Consider the following 15,553-nt stretch of genomic DNA (forward strand, 5'->3'; position numbering starts at 1 on the left):
TAGTATTTTTTGAGGTAAAATTGATATATATAATCAACTCACATACTTCAAGTATGCCACTTGATAAATTTTGATATGTGTATACACCTGTGAAGCCATCACCACAGTGGACAGGGCAAACGTATTTATCACTCCCACATTTTCCTCATGCCCCTCTTCTTGTTGATTCCATAGTTTAGATGAAGCTTCCATCTTTATAACTGAATATTACAAGCATTGTGGGAAACCTGTGCCACCAGGAGCCACTCCCTGTGAAACTCTGAAGGTAAATCTGGCCCAGAGTTACTGGGTTCTAACCTGACACGATTTTTATTTCTAGGGTCTTAAAATTGAGCCAACCTGTTCTGGAGATAAATGTATTTTTATGCGTGACTGCATGTATTTTTATATTTCACTTTTTGTATGAGAGAGTCCCAGACCAGGAATCAAGAGGCCTAGGTTACACTCTCGGGTTTATTTATTTAATTTTTTGGCCGCACCGTGCGGCTTGAGGGATCTTAGTTCCCCAACCAGGGATTGAACCCTGGCCCACGGCAGTGAAAGGGCAGAGTCCTAACCACTGGACCGCCAGGGAACTCCCCGACAAACTAAATTTTACAGGGCATTGATTAATGTTGTGCTGGAGTATTCATTGCTTTTATTACTACTTCTTTAATTAGCTAAGACATATACGTTCACTATAGAAAAACAAAAGGAAATCTGGAAGAGCGGAACTTCCCTGGTGGTCCAGCGGTTGAGAATCTGCCTTCCAATGCAGGGGATGCCAGTTGGATCCCTGGTTGGGGAACTAAGATCCCACATACCACAGGGCAACTAAGGCCACACCACAGCTATGGAGCCTGTGCACTCTGCAGCTTGCGTGCCACTACAGGGAAGCCTGTGCGCCATGACGAAAGATCCTGCATGCCACAACTAAGGCCCAATGCAGCCAAATAAATAAATAGTTAGATAGATAGATAGATAGTTTTTTTTAAAAAAAGAAATCTGGAAGAGCAAAAATAATAATAACAAGAAAACTGATAACTTGAAATCTCAGAAACCAGAGATAGGATCATTGTTAACAATTTGGTGTATGTTCTTCCAAATGTTTTTGTGTATAAAATATGCACGTAAATCACTTTTATTCCTGTTCTGAACTTAAATATAAGGTAAAAATTTTAATTTTGATCACGTTTTGGTAATTTCATTGGATGTAATTAAGTTATTAGCGGTTTTTTTCTTCCCCTGGTCCAGATCAGTCACATTAAAATAAGCCTGCATTTTGTTAACATCCATCAATAACTTCCCTTCTCCACTTCCAGTCTGTTGTGCTCAATGGCATAAGATTACTTTTTTCAAAAAGGGAGAATATTGATTCAGGAGACAGATTTGTGGCCCTTAAAATGTATCTGTTTTTCTCCAATCATATCTGTCTAAAATGCAAAATAATCTCATACGTAGATTTTTAGCAATATAGTTAAGGGCTTAAGTTCTATAGTTTATCAAACCATTTTCTATTTAAAAAACTAAGTGACACTCATAAAAATGCTTCTGTGTTTCTTCCCATTTAGGTGTTTCTTAATGGATCATAGTAAATCATCAAAACTTTTTTCAAGAAGAATAAGAGGAAGTTTGGAATCTGTTATCAAATGACCCTATTTATTACTACAGTTTTTAAATTGTGCATTCTGTGTACAGTAGCTATTGTCAGATGTTCCTCGAGAAGTAATAACTAAGATGCTTAATAATAGCATAACTGTCTCATAAAGAACTCATGTTACAAATTAATAAATATTTTCTTTGCCAGTTACGTGTATAACTTGTAAAGACTATTAGTTTTTTGCACTCTGTATGAAGGAAAGTTTTTTGCTCCCCCCATAAGAAAAGCAACTACTTATATCCTGTTTCTTCCATCTATATAAATAAGAATGTCAGTCTTTTTAACGTCATTCTAGTAAATATGCATATAATCTTTGCTGCAGAGCGTATCCGTCAGTGGCCAGCCAGAAATACAGAAACCACTCTAGCTAGTTGAAGCAGAGAAGGACTGAGTGTCAGGAATTGGTTACAAAGCTGTCAAGAGGACTGAAAGGCAAAAGGGAGATGAAGAGGGGGCGCTGGAGAAACTAAAGGGAAGGGGCTGTTCGCCTAACATCAGAAGCTGCTTTGAGACTTCCCTGGTGGTCCAGTGGTAAAGAATCCACCTTCCAATGCAGAGGACGCAGGTTCGATCCCTGGTCAGGGGACTAAGATCCCACATGCCGCAGGGCAACTAAGCCTGCGTGCCGCAACTACAGAGCCTGAGTGCCACAACTACAGAGCCCATGTGCTCTGGATCCTGTGTGCCAAAACTAGAGAAGAGAAAACCCGCACGCCACAATTAGAAGCCCGCGAGCTGCAGCAAAGAGCCAGCACACTGCAACAAAAAGATCCCGCACGCCTCAACGAAGATCCTGTGTGCCGCAACTAAGACCTGACGCGGCCAAAAATAAAAATTAAATTAAATAAACAATTAATTAATTTGAAAAAGAGAAAAGGAAGCTGCTTTGCCTTGGAGCTCGGGCGCTGCTGTTCCGGAGGCTGAGCCTCCTCCCGCCGGCACTGCTGCCCACGCAGCGCTTGGTCACCCTTGGCTATAGTGCTGCCGCCTCCAGAAGGGAAAAGAGGCAGCGTGTTGCTTTCTCCAGCCTCCTGATTCTCGTGCCAGTGCCAAGAAATAGCAGGAATGAACAGAAGCCATCTGGCAAGGGGTCCGGGAGACACAGTCTGCAGGCTGTAAGCCTCCGGCAGGACAGGGCAGGATGGAAGCTGGCCTGCAAGGGCGGCGTGGAGTTGAGAGCCTGCAGCCGGGACCCAGCACACAGAAACGTCACTCACACCTCTATCCTGCCTGTGTAGTCTTTTGCTCTACGTGTGAATAAACTGAATTTGATAATACTAGAATTTGTTTGCCTTTGCCTGTTGAGAAAAATATTATTTCTGTACAGGAAACAATGTAATATGACTAAAAACATGGGTTTTGGATGAAAAGCAAGTCTGGGTTTGACCTCTGGCTCTATCACCTACTAGCTGTGTGATCCTGGACAAGTTATATAACGTCTCAAAGCCTTAATCCCCTCGTTTGTAAACCTGCTACTTGCAGTAGGTTTAGATGTTCATCCACTTGCTCTCTTCTGGAAATTTACATCAATATTTTCCACAAACCTTTTTCCTTATTTGGAGTTATTTCCTTAAGATACATTCCCAGGAGCAGATTCACCAGATCAAAGGGAATAAAGGTTTTTTGTTTTTTTTTTTTGACCATGCCAAGTGGCTTGCGGGCTCTTAGTTCCCTAACCTGTGATTGAACCCGTGCCCCCTGCAGTGGAAGCTCAGAGCCCTAACCACTGGACTGCCAGGGAACTCTCAGAAGGACATTTTAAAGACTGGATGCAAATTGCCAAACTGCATGCATTTCAAAAGGTCTTCTTCACAAAAGCCTATTCCTACCAGAAACATGAATGTCTGCTTTACTGTATCCTCCCCAACATTGGGTGATCATACTCTTTTTTTTTTTTTTTTTTTTCATTTATTTACTTTTGGCTGCGTTGGGTCTTCGTTGCTGCGCGCAGGCTTTCTCTAGTTGCGGCGAGCAGGGGCTACTCTTCGTTGGAGTGCATGGGCTTCTCATTGTGGTGATTTCTCTTCTTGCAGAGCACAGGCATGGGCTTCAGCAGTTGTGGCGCACGGGCTTAGTTGCTCTGCGGCATGTGGGATCTTCCCGGACCAGGGATCGAACCCGTGTCCCCTGCATTGGCAGGTGGATTCTTCTTAACCACTGCATCACCAGGGAAGTCCTGGCAATCATACTTTTTAAAACTTTTTGCTAATTTGATAGGTGAAAATAGTGTCTCAGTATTTACATTTGTATTTCTTTAATATCTATGTGATTGAACCTTAAGAAAACTGTAATTATAAGCCTGAGATCACGAGTAGAGCCTGTGATGGTATTCTTGGGCATAAATGTGCAAGGAATGAAAGGGTCAAGTGGTGGCACTAGAACGTAACAAATGGAAATGAACGTTCCGGCTTCATGGACTCAAGCTGCGCTAAAAAAGGAGTTCTTTCCCAGTCTTAACTGGTTTCATTGTTCAGAATAAAGCTCTGGATGTTAACTAGATTTATTGTGGTGACCATTTCATTGTATATACAAATACTGACTCATTATGTTGTACACCTGAAACTAATGTTATATGTCAATTATCCCTCAAAATAAAATAATTCTACATTAGGAAAATTTATCAAATAAATTGGTGGAAGATTAACAGACATGCACAGTTCTGATAGGTAACGGGCTAGCTTTTGATATGCCAAAGAAGTAGCTTTATGGAATATAAATATATTTGAATTTAAGTTCAGATACATAATTAGCCAGGATACTTTTTGTTGTTATATTTATTATATTTTTATTAGCCATGATCGTTTTTATCTTTCCACTCTTTTTTTTTTTGTGGTACGTGGGCCTCTCACTGCTGTGGCCTCTCCCATTGTGGAGCACAGGCTCCGGACGCGCCGGCTCAGCGGCCATGGCTCATGGGCCCAGCCGCTCCACGGCATGTGGGATCCTCCCCGAGCGGGAAACGAACCCGTGTCCCCTGCATTGGCAGGCAGACTCCCAACCACTGCGCCACCAGGGGAGCCCTATCTTTCCACTCTTGTCTCCATACTCCGTCCCCTTCCCTAAGTATATTCTTTTTTTTTTTTTCCTAAGTATATTCTTAAAACATAAGCCCGATCTCATCTTGTCCTGCGTCACACTTTTTACTGGCTCACCTTTGTCACTTAACATAAAATCCAAGTCACCAACTGAGGCACACTGGCACCTTTGCTCAAATTAGAAACAAAGATCTTGATGAAATAAAAGTTCACATTATAGGACTTCCCTGGCAGTCCAGTGCTTAAGACTCCACGCTTCCACTGCATGGGGCGCAGGTTCGATTCCTGGTCGGGGAACTAAGATCCCACGTGCAGCGCGGCATGGCCAAAAAAAAGAAAATTTTGCATTTTAAGACAAGAAAAACTTAAAACTTTTTCTCTGCTTGTTTTGGCCTCTTTAGTGTGCATTGTGCGTCTGCATTATGCACAACCAGACCTCCCCTGTGGCAGAAATACCTGTACAACCATAAAGCTCAATTTCTTTTCTTCTAGCACCAGCCATGTAACTCCTTAGAACAGGGGTCCCCAAGCCCTGGGCCGTGGACCGATAGCGGCCCACAGCCTGTTAGGAACAGGGCTGCACGGCAGGAGGTGAGTGGCAGACGAGCGAGTGAAGCTTCATCTGCCTCTCCCCATCGCTCACATTACCTCCTGAACCATCCCCCCCCATCCGTAGAAAAATTGTCTTCCACAAAACCAGCCCTTGGTGTCACAAAGGTTGGGGACCACTGCCTTAGAAGATGCCATTCCTTTCGCAATTCTATAACGGGTCACAATGAGCTACCACTCGCCTTACCAATATATTGGTTCCCTTATAAAGATTGGTGCAGGGACTTCCCTGGTGGTCCAGTTAACAATCTGCCTTCCGATGCAGGGGACGCAGGTTCGATCCCTGGTAGGGGAACTAAAATACCACATGCCTCAGGGCTTGTGTGCTGCACCTAGAGATCCCTTGTGCTGCAACTAAGACCCGATGCAGCCAAATAAATAAATATTTTTTAAAAAGAAAAAAGAAGGTTGGTGCAGAACACACTGGTCAGACAACCTGGGGAGATACTGGGCTGCACGTAATGGAAGCTCTTAGCTAAAATACTTATGATTACTAGTGTTACTAGCTATATTTCTTTCTCTTTTTTTCCCTTAATCTTTTATTTACTACTTATTTATTTATTTATTTATTGGTTGTGCTGGGTCTTCATTGCTGCGCACGGGCTTTCTCTAGTTGTGGCGAGCAGGGGCTACTCTTCATTGCGATGCGTGGGCTTTTCACTGCGGTGGCTTCTCTTGTTGTGGAGCACGGGCTCTAGGCGCACGGGCTTCAGTAGTTGCGGCACGTGGGCGCAGTAGTTGCAGCATGTGGGCTCGATAGTTGTGGCTCACGGACTCTAGAGCGCAGGCTCAGTAGTTGTGGCGCACGGGCTTAGTTGCTCCGTGGCATGTGGGATCTTCCCGGACCAGGGCTCGAACCCGTGTCCCCTGCATTGGCAGGCGGGTTCTTAACCACTGCACCACCAAGGAAGCCCTAGCTATATTTCTTGTATTCTGCCTATTTCACAAGATTATTGTTTCTTGCAATACCGAATGTGTGACTGGACCTCAGATAAAATTAATGATTACCGGGCTTCCCTGGTGGCACAGTGGCTGACAGTCCACCTGCCGATGCAGGGGACACGGGTTCGTGCCCCGGTCTGGGAGGATCCCACATGCCGCAGAGCGGCTGAGCCTGTGAGCCATGGCCGCTGAGCCTGCGCATCCGGAGCCTGTGCTCCTCAACGGGAGAGGCCACGGCAATGAGTGGCCCACGTACTGCAAAAAAAAAAAAAAAAATGAGTACCAGGGCCTCCCTTGTGGCACAGTGGTTGAGAATCTGCCTTCCAATGCAGGGGACATGGGTTCGATCCCTGGTCCGGGAAGACCCCACATGCCAGGGAGCAACTGAGCCCGTGTGCCACAACTACTGAGCTTGTGCTCTAGAGCCCAAGAGCCACAAATACTGAAACCCACGTGCCGCAACTACTGAAGCTCACACGCCTAGAGCCCGTGTTCTGCAACAAGAGAAGCCACCACAATGAGAAGCCCACACACTGCAACGAAGAGCAGCCCCCGTTTGCTGCAACTAGAGAAAGCCTACACGCAGCAACGAAGACCCAATGTGCCAAAAATAAATAAAAAATAAAATAAATAATTTTTTTTTAATTGATGACTAGATGACTTGAAATGATCAAAAATATAGTTCTATAAGATCAATAATTGTAATAGTGTAACTCTAGATATGGGAAGAAGCAACAAGAAGGAACCATTTCCTGGACTATAACAGACCAGTAAGACAGGTGGTCCAGAGGCCTTCGGTTAACAGTTAACAGAGCCTAGGCCAGTAATAGCACACTGAGTGGCCCATCAACAAAATCCCCACCTGACCTGGGAATGCACATTCCTAGTGCCATGGGACAAATTGGTCACGAAATGCCTCCCAAACCTTGGTTGCAATTAAGACTGAAAGGAAGGGGTTGTAAAATAAAGAATGTTGCCCACCATCCGGTTCTACGGGAATCTAGTCATTAGTTGCTGTAGTCACTGACCTACAACACCTCCTGAAGGGATGGGGATGAGTCACTTTGTGCTCTGGGAAAACTGGCAGAACTGGTCCCCAAATATTTTCAGGAGAGGATTTTGTGAACCCAGTTTCTTGCCTCTTCCCATACTTAGAAAAGCACTAAAACCACTAAGATGTCTCTCCCTGGTGAGTAGCAGCAACCTTCTATCAAGATGTGTGCTGATTGCACGCACCCTTCACCAAAATCACACCTATACTAACCTCCCCCCTTGCCTCTTGGGAGCAGTCCTCAGAGCTCTCTGAGACACTCTCCCGACTTATAATCCTCAGATTGACTCAAGTAAAATTTTTCATTTCTTTTTTAGATTGACTATTGATTAATTTTTTTTGTCAACACTCTCTAGGAAGATTTTCTATAAAAGTGTTCTCCTCTCGGTACATCTAGCCAAAAAAGGCAACCCCTGTGGAGGGTCACATTTTTTTTTTTTTTTTCGATACGTGGGCTTCTCACTGTTGTAGCCTCTCCTGTTGCGGAACACAGGCTCCGGGCATGCAGGCTCAGCGGCCATGGCTCACGGGCCCAGCCTCTCCGCGGCATGTGGCATCTTCCCGGACCAGGGCACGAACCCGTGTCCCCTGCATCGGCATGCAGACTCAACCACTGCGCCACCAGGGAAGCCCAAGGGTCACATTTTTTAAAGCACAGGATTTAAAAGGTGGATCTGTTATAGCTCAGTGCTACCTGCCCATCCATACCATGGCTTAAAATTGGATCCAGCCCACCTACCTTTCTGGCTTCAGTTCCTACCACTCTCCCCTTTTCTCTGGCCAGTGTCTCCCCATCCCAGTCACTTGCTAGGGCATGAACGTATGTACTTCCTTCACAAAACTGTTCAAAATTATCTTTGTCACCTTCTTTATTGATTGTCTCACCATTCATTATTTTGTCCCCATACCTTAGAGCCATGCCTCATGTAGTAGGCTCTTAATATATATGTATGAGATAAATGAATTTTGGCTACCCATTTTTCAGGGTAAATTTCCTTCCTCGAATGTTTCATGGTCACATGAACTAATGAAGGAACCTCATTACACATAACCAAAAAAAAAGGGAGGAATTTAGCAACAATTAAATAAGTAAAGATATTACATTTAATTTTCATGACTCATGCACAGTCTTTCATCATCTCTGACTTTCCATGAGGTGGCTCAATGGCCATTCCTTTGACTACTTGGAGTAGAGAATTTAATTAGTGAGGCGCTGCTTGCCCTTCCCGAGGATGGAAAAGGTGGTCTGACAACATGTAGGATATTCAGTCTTCTTTCTTCTGTTTCTTCTGGGGCCCAGAAATTTGGAATCTACTTGCTGTGCTTATGTAAACACATTGGATCCCTCCCTTGGGTAGTTTTTGACAAGTTTTCTTTAAGTAAGAGAATAAGACAAAATAGTTTTGGTGATCACATCCATCCAGGGGGGAGTAGCTAAGCAAGCATACATAGGTGCTTAAGATAACCAACGTGTTCCTTTTTTGTTGAATGTTGGTGCCCTAGGTATAATAGACTACTGCTCCCCCACCAAAGTTTTTTATTGCATGTCCTTCAGTAAAAAATTCTGAATATATACTCCCAATGTGTATTCTTTTAGTAGAGATTTTGAAAAGAAGAAATAGGAACTATATTCAATATCTTGTAATAACCTACAATGGAAAAGAAGCTGTACACCTGAAATTAACACAGTATTATAAATCAAATATAGTTAAGTTTTTAAAAAGAGGAAATAAAAAATAGAGATGCTAATACTTTCTTCCTATATCCATTGGATTGTCCTGTGCACACCATTTTGGAAACTACTAGGATAGACGACTTTACTTTGCAATACTATTTTTGATTGATTGATTGATTGATTGATTGATTTTGGTTGTGCGGGGTCCCAGTTGCAGCACGCAGGATCCTAGTTGTGGTATTTGGGATAAAGTTCTCTGACCAGGGATCGAACCTGGGCCGTCTGCATTGGGAGCGCAGAGTCTCACCCACTGGACCACCCGGGAAGTCCCTACTTTGCAATACTCTTAATACTGAGGTATAATTTACATCCAATAAAAGCACATAAATCTTAAGTTCAGGGGCTTCTCTGGTGGTGCAGTGGTTAAGAACCTGCCTGCCAATGCAGGGCACACGGGTTCGAGCCCTGGTCCGGGAAGATCCCACATGCCGCAGAGCAACTAAGCCCGCGTGCCACAACTACTGAAGCCCGCATGCCTAGAGCCTGTGCTCCGCAACAAGAGAAGCCACCACAATGAGAAGCCCGTGCAACGCAACCAAGAGTAGCCCCCTCTCACCACAACTAGAGAAAGCCTGCATGCAGCAATGAAGACCCAATGCAGCCAAAAATAAATAAATAAATTTATTTAAAAAAAAAAAAAATATATATATATATATATTGCCAAACAATCTTGCCACAGTGGTTGTACCGTCTACACTCCCACCAGCGAGAGAGAGATTGTTCCACATCCTTGACAACACTTGGAATCATCAGTCATTTTAATTTAATTTTATTATTTTTTAAATTTATTTTTATTTTTTAAAATGTTTATTGGAGTACAGTTGATTTACAGTGTTGTGTTAGTTTCAGGTGTACAGCAAAGTGATTCAATTATACATATACATATATTGATTCTTTTTCAGATTCTTTTCTCATATAGGTTATCACAGAATATTGAGTATAATTCCCTGAGCTATACAGGAGGTCCTTATTGGTTATCTATCATATATAATAGTGTACGTATGTTAATCTCAAGCTCCTGATTTATCCCTCCCATCCATGTTTCCCCTTTGGTAATCATAAGTTTTCTTTTGATATCTGTAAGTCTGTTTCTGTTTTATAAATAAGCTCATTTGTATCATTGTTTAAAAAATTAGATTAGGGGCTTCCCTGGTGACGCAGTGCTTGAGGGTCCGCCTGCCAATGCAGTGGACACGGGTTCGTGCCCTGGTCCGGGAAGATCCCACATGCCGCGGAGCGGCTGGGCCTGTGAGCCATGGCCACTGAGCCTGTGCGTCCAGAGCCTGCGCTCTGCAACGGGAGAGGCCACAACAGTGAAAGGCCCACGTACCACAAAAAAAAAAAAAAAAAAAAGATTCCACATATGAGTGATACCATATATTTGTCTTTGTCTGACACTTCATTTAGTATGATAATCACTAGGTCCATCCATGTTGCTGCAAATGGCATTATTTCATTCTTTTTTTATGGCTGAGTAATATTCCATGGTATATATGTACCACATCTTCTTTATCCATTCCTCTGTAGATGGACATTTAGGTTGCTTCCATGTGTTGGCTGTTGTAAATAGTGCTGCAATGAACACTGGGGTGCATGTATATCAGCCCTTTTAATTTTAGCCATCCTAGTGGGAGACCTTACAATACTCTTGATGAAGGGGAAAAAATGCCAGGACAAACATCTTGTCTTCCATTCTGGCTTATCTCCCCTCCCTTTTCCACTTGAGATTTGTGGATGAGTTAAATCCACAGTGTATCTGCATATCTCAGAGTCGAGTGGCCGTCACACTATATGATCTTAACCAAGATGCACAACAAGATTCTAAATCTTAACTCACAACAGCTAAGTCTTACCATAAACTTTACAAATGATTAGAGAGCTACAAAGTGGGGTTTTTTATCTTTCTGGCACTCTTTTTTTTTTTTTTTTTTTCTGGCACTCTTTACATATTCAAAAGCAATCAGAAAACAAGAACTTGTGCTTCTAGAACAACCAAGGCTGAATGTTTTCTAAAGGAAATAAAGAAATTTCTAGAGCAATTTCTCTTTTTGAACTCTCCTTCCAACATCCATAAGACCAAAGAATACAACCTCTAAACTGACTTTCCCTTGGTAAGTAATCCTACAGCTTAAACAAAAAAAGGTTTTATTGAGATATAGTTCACACACCATAAAATTCACATATTTAAAGTATACTATTCAATAATTTTGAGAATATTCACAAATATAAATTTATTTATTTATTTAATTTTGGCTGCCTCGGGTCTTTGTTGCTGCACGTGGGCTTTCTCTAGTTATGGCGAGTGGGGTTTACTCTTTGTTGTGGTGCGTGGGCTTCTCATTGCAGTGGCTTCTCTTGTTGCAGAGCAGGGGCTCTAGCGCGCAGGCTTCAGTAGTTGTGGCACGTGGGCTCTAGAGTGCAGGCTCAGTAGTTGTGGCGCACGGGCTTAGTTGCTCTGCAGCATGTGGGATCTTCCTAGACCAGGGCTCGAGCCCGTGTCCCCTGCATTGGCAGGTGGATTCTTAACCACTGCACCACCAGGGAAGTCCCCACAGTCAATTTTAGAACATTTCCATCACCTCTAAAAGAAACCCCATACCTTTCAGCTATCATCCCCCTATTCCCCCTCCCAAACCCCACCCGCCCACAAGCAACCACTAATATACTCTCTGTCTCTATGGAATTGCCTATTCTGGACATTTCCTGTAAATGGAATTATACAGTATGTGGTCTTTAGTGACCATGAGGTTCATCCATGTTGTGGCATGTATCAGTACTTCATTCCTTTTCATGGTGGAATAATATTCCATGGCATAGATAGACCACATTTTGCTTATCCATTGATGGAAATTTGTGCTGTTTCCACCTTTTGGCTATTATAATTAATATTGTTATGCCCTATAGCTTTTTTGTGTGTGGTACGCAGGCCTCTCACTGCTGTGGCCTCTCCCGTTGCAGAGCACAGGCTCCAGACGGGCAGGCTCAGCGGCCATGGCTCACGGGCCCAGCTGCTCAGTGGCATGTGGGATCTTCCTGGACCGGGGCACGAACCCATGTACCCTACATCGGCAGGCGGACTCTCAACGCACTGCGCCACCAGGGAAGCCCTGTCGTATAGCTTTTTAACCACCTTGATACTTTGAGGGGTTTTTATTATTTTCTATATGTATACATATTGGCTTACTCATTCTTAAGATATCAGTTAAGACTCTATGATCAGATTTTTTCCACTCCCTGTCTTGTCTCTGGGAGCAATTCTCTGCACACACCATATGCTGTTTCAAGTCTTTGCTCCCATTCTCTCTTTGCCTAGTTAACTCCCACTCATTCTTTATTACATGACATTTACTCAGTATCCAAGTTCCTTGAATTACTTAAGAGAATATCTTATTTATATGACTATGCATGTACATATGAAGTGTTAAGATAGTCCTTGCATTCAAAGAAATAATATAATGAATCAGGAGAAATGGCATGATCTCAAAACCAGGATTCTTGTCAACTTATTTTTTCCAGTGTTCTTTATATAGACTAGATTTTTTAAGTCTGAAAGGATGTTACTCATAACCCATACTATATTTCATACCTCAAAAGAAGAAGTGGTAATTTACAAACTTTCTTCCTCTTCTTCCCACCCCATAATATCACATGCCCTGTAGTTGATGATGTTTTTGATCACGTGGAGCCAGAATATCTAGGAAAACTTTTGTCATCAAATGATATGAATGCATATGCTGGTGTTTCAATCTCTTTCTTTCTAAGATGACTCTTAACCAACCACAGTATACAACACTGATTGTAATAGTTGAATCATTCATAAGTTTGCCATGTTAAAATAAGAATTCTGGGGCTTCCCTGGTGGTGCAGTGGTTGAGAATCCACCTGCCAAAGCAGGGCACACGGGTTCGAGCCCTGGTCTGGGAAGATCCCACATGCCATGGAGCAACTGGGCCCGTGAGCCACAACCACTGAGCCTGCGCATCTGGAGCCTGTGCTTCGCAACGAGAGAGGCCACGACAGTGAGAGGCCTGCGCACCGTGATGAAGAGTGGCCCCCGCTTGCCACAACTAGAGAAAGCCCTTGCACAGAAATGAAGACTCAACACAGCCATAAATTAATTAATTAATTAATTATTAAAAATGTTAATGTAGACATAAATGAAACAGTTGATAAATTGCACTTCACCAAAATTAAAAAATAACAATAAGAAGAAGAATTCTGAGGAATTCCCTGGCGGTCCAGTGGTTAAGACTCCACACTCTCACTGACAAGGGCCTGGGTTCAATCCCTGGTCAGGGAACTAAAATCCCACAAGCCGTGCAGCGTGGCCAAAAAGAAAAAAGAAAAAAAGAATTCTGCATTCTGCATGCTGATATATTAGTGGGTGACCTTTTCTCAGAAAGTTCCATGCTTTTGGTTCAAACAAGTTTACTGGTGGGATTTTTTCTATATTTTCATTTTACTTCTGGGCTTAGCGAGAGTGAAAAGAAAATGTAAGTGGTGAGGGTTGTATGGAAGAGTGAAAGAGGAGATCTTAAGAGGGAAAGGAAGAAAGAACCAGAAGGATGAAAGCCAGTGACGAAGTTATGCTATCACATCATCTTCATCCAACCTCCTTGGGTAGGTCTCTTGAAAGGCAGTGGGAGAAAACTCAAGTTTCTCTTCTATTTGCCCCAAATATCTCTGTATTCATTTTCTAGGGCTGCCATAACAAATGACCACTAACTGGGTGTTTTAAAACATCGGAAACTTATTCTCCCACGGTTCTGGAGGCCAGAAGTCCAAAATTAAGGTGTCAGCAGGACCACATTCCCTCCAAAGTCTCTAATGGAAAATCCTTCCTTACCTCTTCCAGCTTTTGGTGGTGCCAGGTGTTCCTTGGCTTGTGACAGCATCACTCCAGTCTCTATCTCCATCAACACATGGCCCGCTCCGTGTGTCTCTCTGTCCTTTTCTTTTATTTATTTATTTATTTATGTATTTATAGCAACTCTGTGCGGCTTGTGGGATCTTACTTCTCCAACTGGGCCTGGCAGTGAAAGCGAGTCCTAACCACTAACCAGGGAATTCCCCTTTTCTGTCTCTTATAAGGACACTTGTCATTGGATTTAGGGCCCACCCTAATCCTGTAGGATCTCATTTTAATCCTTACCTTAATTACATCTGCAAAGACAGTATTTCCCAGTAACGTCACATTCTGAGGTTCCAGGTGGACGTGAATATTGTGGTTGGGGAGTAAGGGGGACACTTCAAACCACTCCAGCCTCCTGAAATTCTACTGCTTCTGCCTTTGGATAAAGTGTGTACTCCTTTAAGTGAGAGTGAGCTCTCTACTTTGCCACTGATAAGAAACAATCATTTTATACTTTTTTTTTTTTGCCGCGCCTCACAGCTTGTGGGATCCTAGTTCCCTGACCAGGGATCGAACCCGGGCCCTCAACAGTGACAGCATAGAGTCCTGACCAACTGGACCGCCAGAGAAGTCCCACAATCATCCTACAAATTTTTTTTTTTAATTTTTTTGGCTGCACTGGGTCTTCATTGCTGCTTCTCTAGTTGTGGCAAGCGGGGCTACTCTTCGTTGCGGTGCGTGAGCTTCTTACCGCGGTGGCTTCTCTTGCTGTGGAGCATGGGCTCTAGGCGTGCCGGCTTCAGTAGTTGTGGCACGTGGGCTCAGTAGTTGTGGCACGTGGGCTCTAGAGCGCAGGCTCAGTAGTTGTGGAGCACGGGCTTAATTGCTCTGTGGCACGTGGGATCTTCCTGGACCAGGGCTAGAACCCGTGTCCCCTGCATTGGCAGGCGGATTCTTAATCACTGCACCACGAGGGAAGCCCTCATCTTATAAATTTAACTGAGGTAAACTAAGGTACAGAAAAGTACGGAAATCGTCATGGATTTTCACAAAGACAACGTGTCTATGTAATAAACACCCAAATCAAGACACAAAACATTCCCAGTATAGATTAGGAACTATGTTCTTTCTTCTTTTTCCATTAAAGAAAAAATCTTATTCGTGGTAAAATACACATAAAATTTACCATCTTACCCATTTTAAAGTGTGCAGTTCAGTGGCATTAAATACTTTCACACTGTTTGGCAACCATCCCCACCATCCTGCTCCAGAATTTTCTATCTTGCAAAACTAAAACTCTGTCCCCGTTAAGCAATAACTCCCCATTTCCCCAGCCCCTGGTAACCACAATTCTACTCGTGTCTCTATGAATTTAACTACTCTAGGGAACTCCTGTTAAATGGACTCATACAGTATTTGTCCTTTTGTGACTGGCTTAGTTCACTCAGCGTAATGCCTCTGGCTGCATCCATGTTGTAACACATGTTAGAATTTCCTTCCTTTTTAGGGCTGAATAATATAGGAACCATATTCTTTTGAAAGGTGATGACAACCTCCTTCTGATTTTTATGACTAAGTGTTTACTTATTTTCATCCCTGATTCTAATTAGTAAACAATGTATGTTTCACTAATGTTTTCCTCCTTGGTGATTACAGAGTTCAGTTTTTCAGGTTTTTAAACCAGAACCTA

At 43.1% G+C, this 15,553-nt stretch overlaps 1 protein-coding gene across 3 annotated transcripts in view; it reads left to right on the forward strand.

The window, feature by feature from the left end:
- The window catches only part of KNTC1 (kinetochore associated 1), a 107,408-nt gene that overhangs the window by 67,748 nt on the left and 24,107 nt on the right, over positions 1-15,553 (forward strand). For 2 of the 3 annotated variants that reach the window (XM_032654018.1, XM_032654019.1), the window contains 2 exons: positions 175-265; positions 1,551-3,632. In XM_032654018.1, coding sequence (XP_032509909.1) covers positions 175-265; positions 1,551-1,571 — 112 coding nt within the window. In that variant the 3' untranslated portion in view covers positions 1,572-3,632. Of the gene's footprint in view, positions 1-174; positions 266-1,550; positions 3,633-15,553 lie in introns of those variants that run through there. The other variant, XM_032654017.1, reaches the window with a different exon arrangement.

The sequence above is a fragment of the Phocoena sinus genome, chromosome 14 (assembly GCF_008692025.1).
Source record: "Phocoena sinus isolate mPhoSin1 chromosome 14, mPhoSin1.pri, whole genome shotgun sequence".
Classification (NCBI taxonomy): Eukaryota; Metazoa; Chordata; class Mammalia; order Artiodactyla; family Phocoenidae; genus Phocoena; species Phocoena sinus.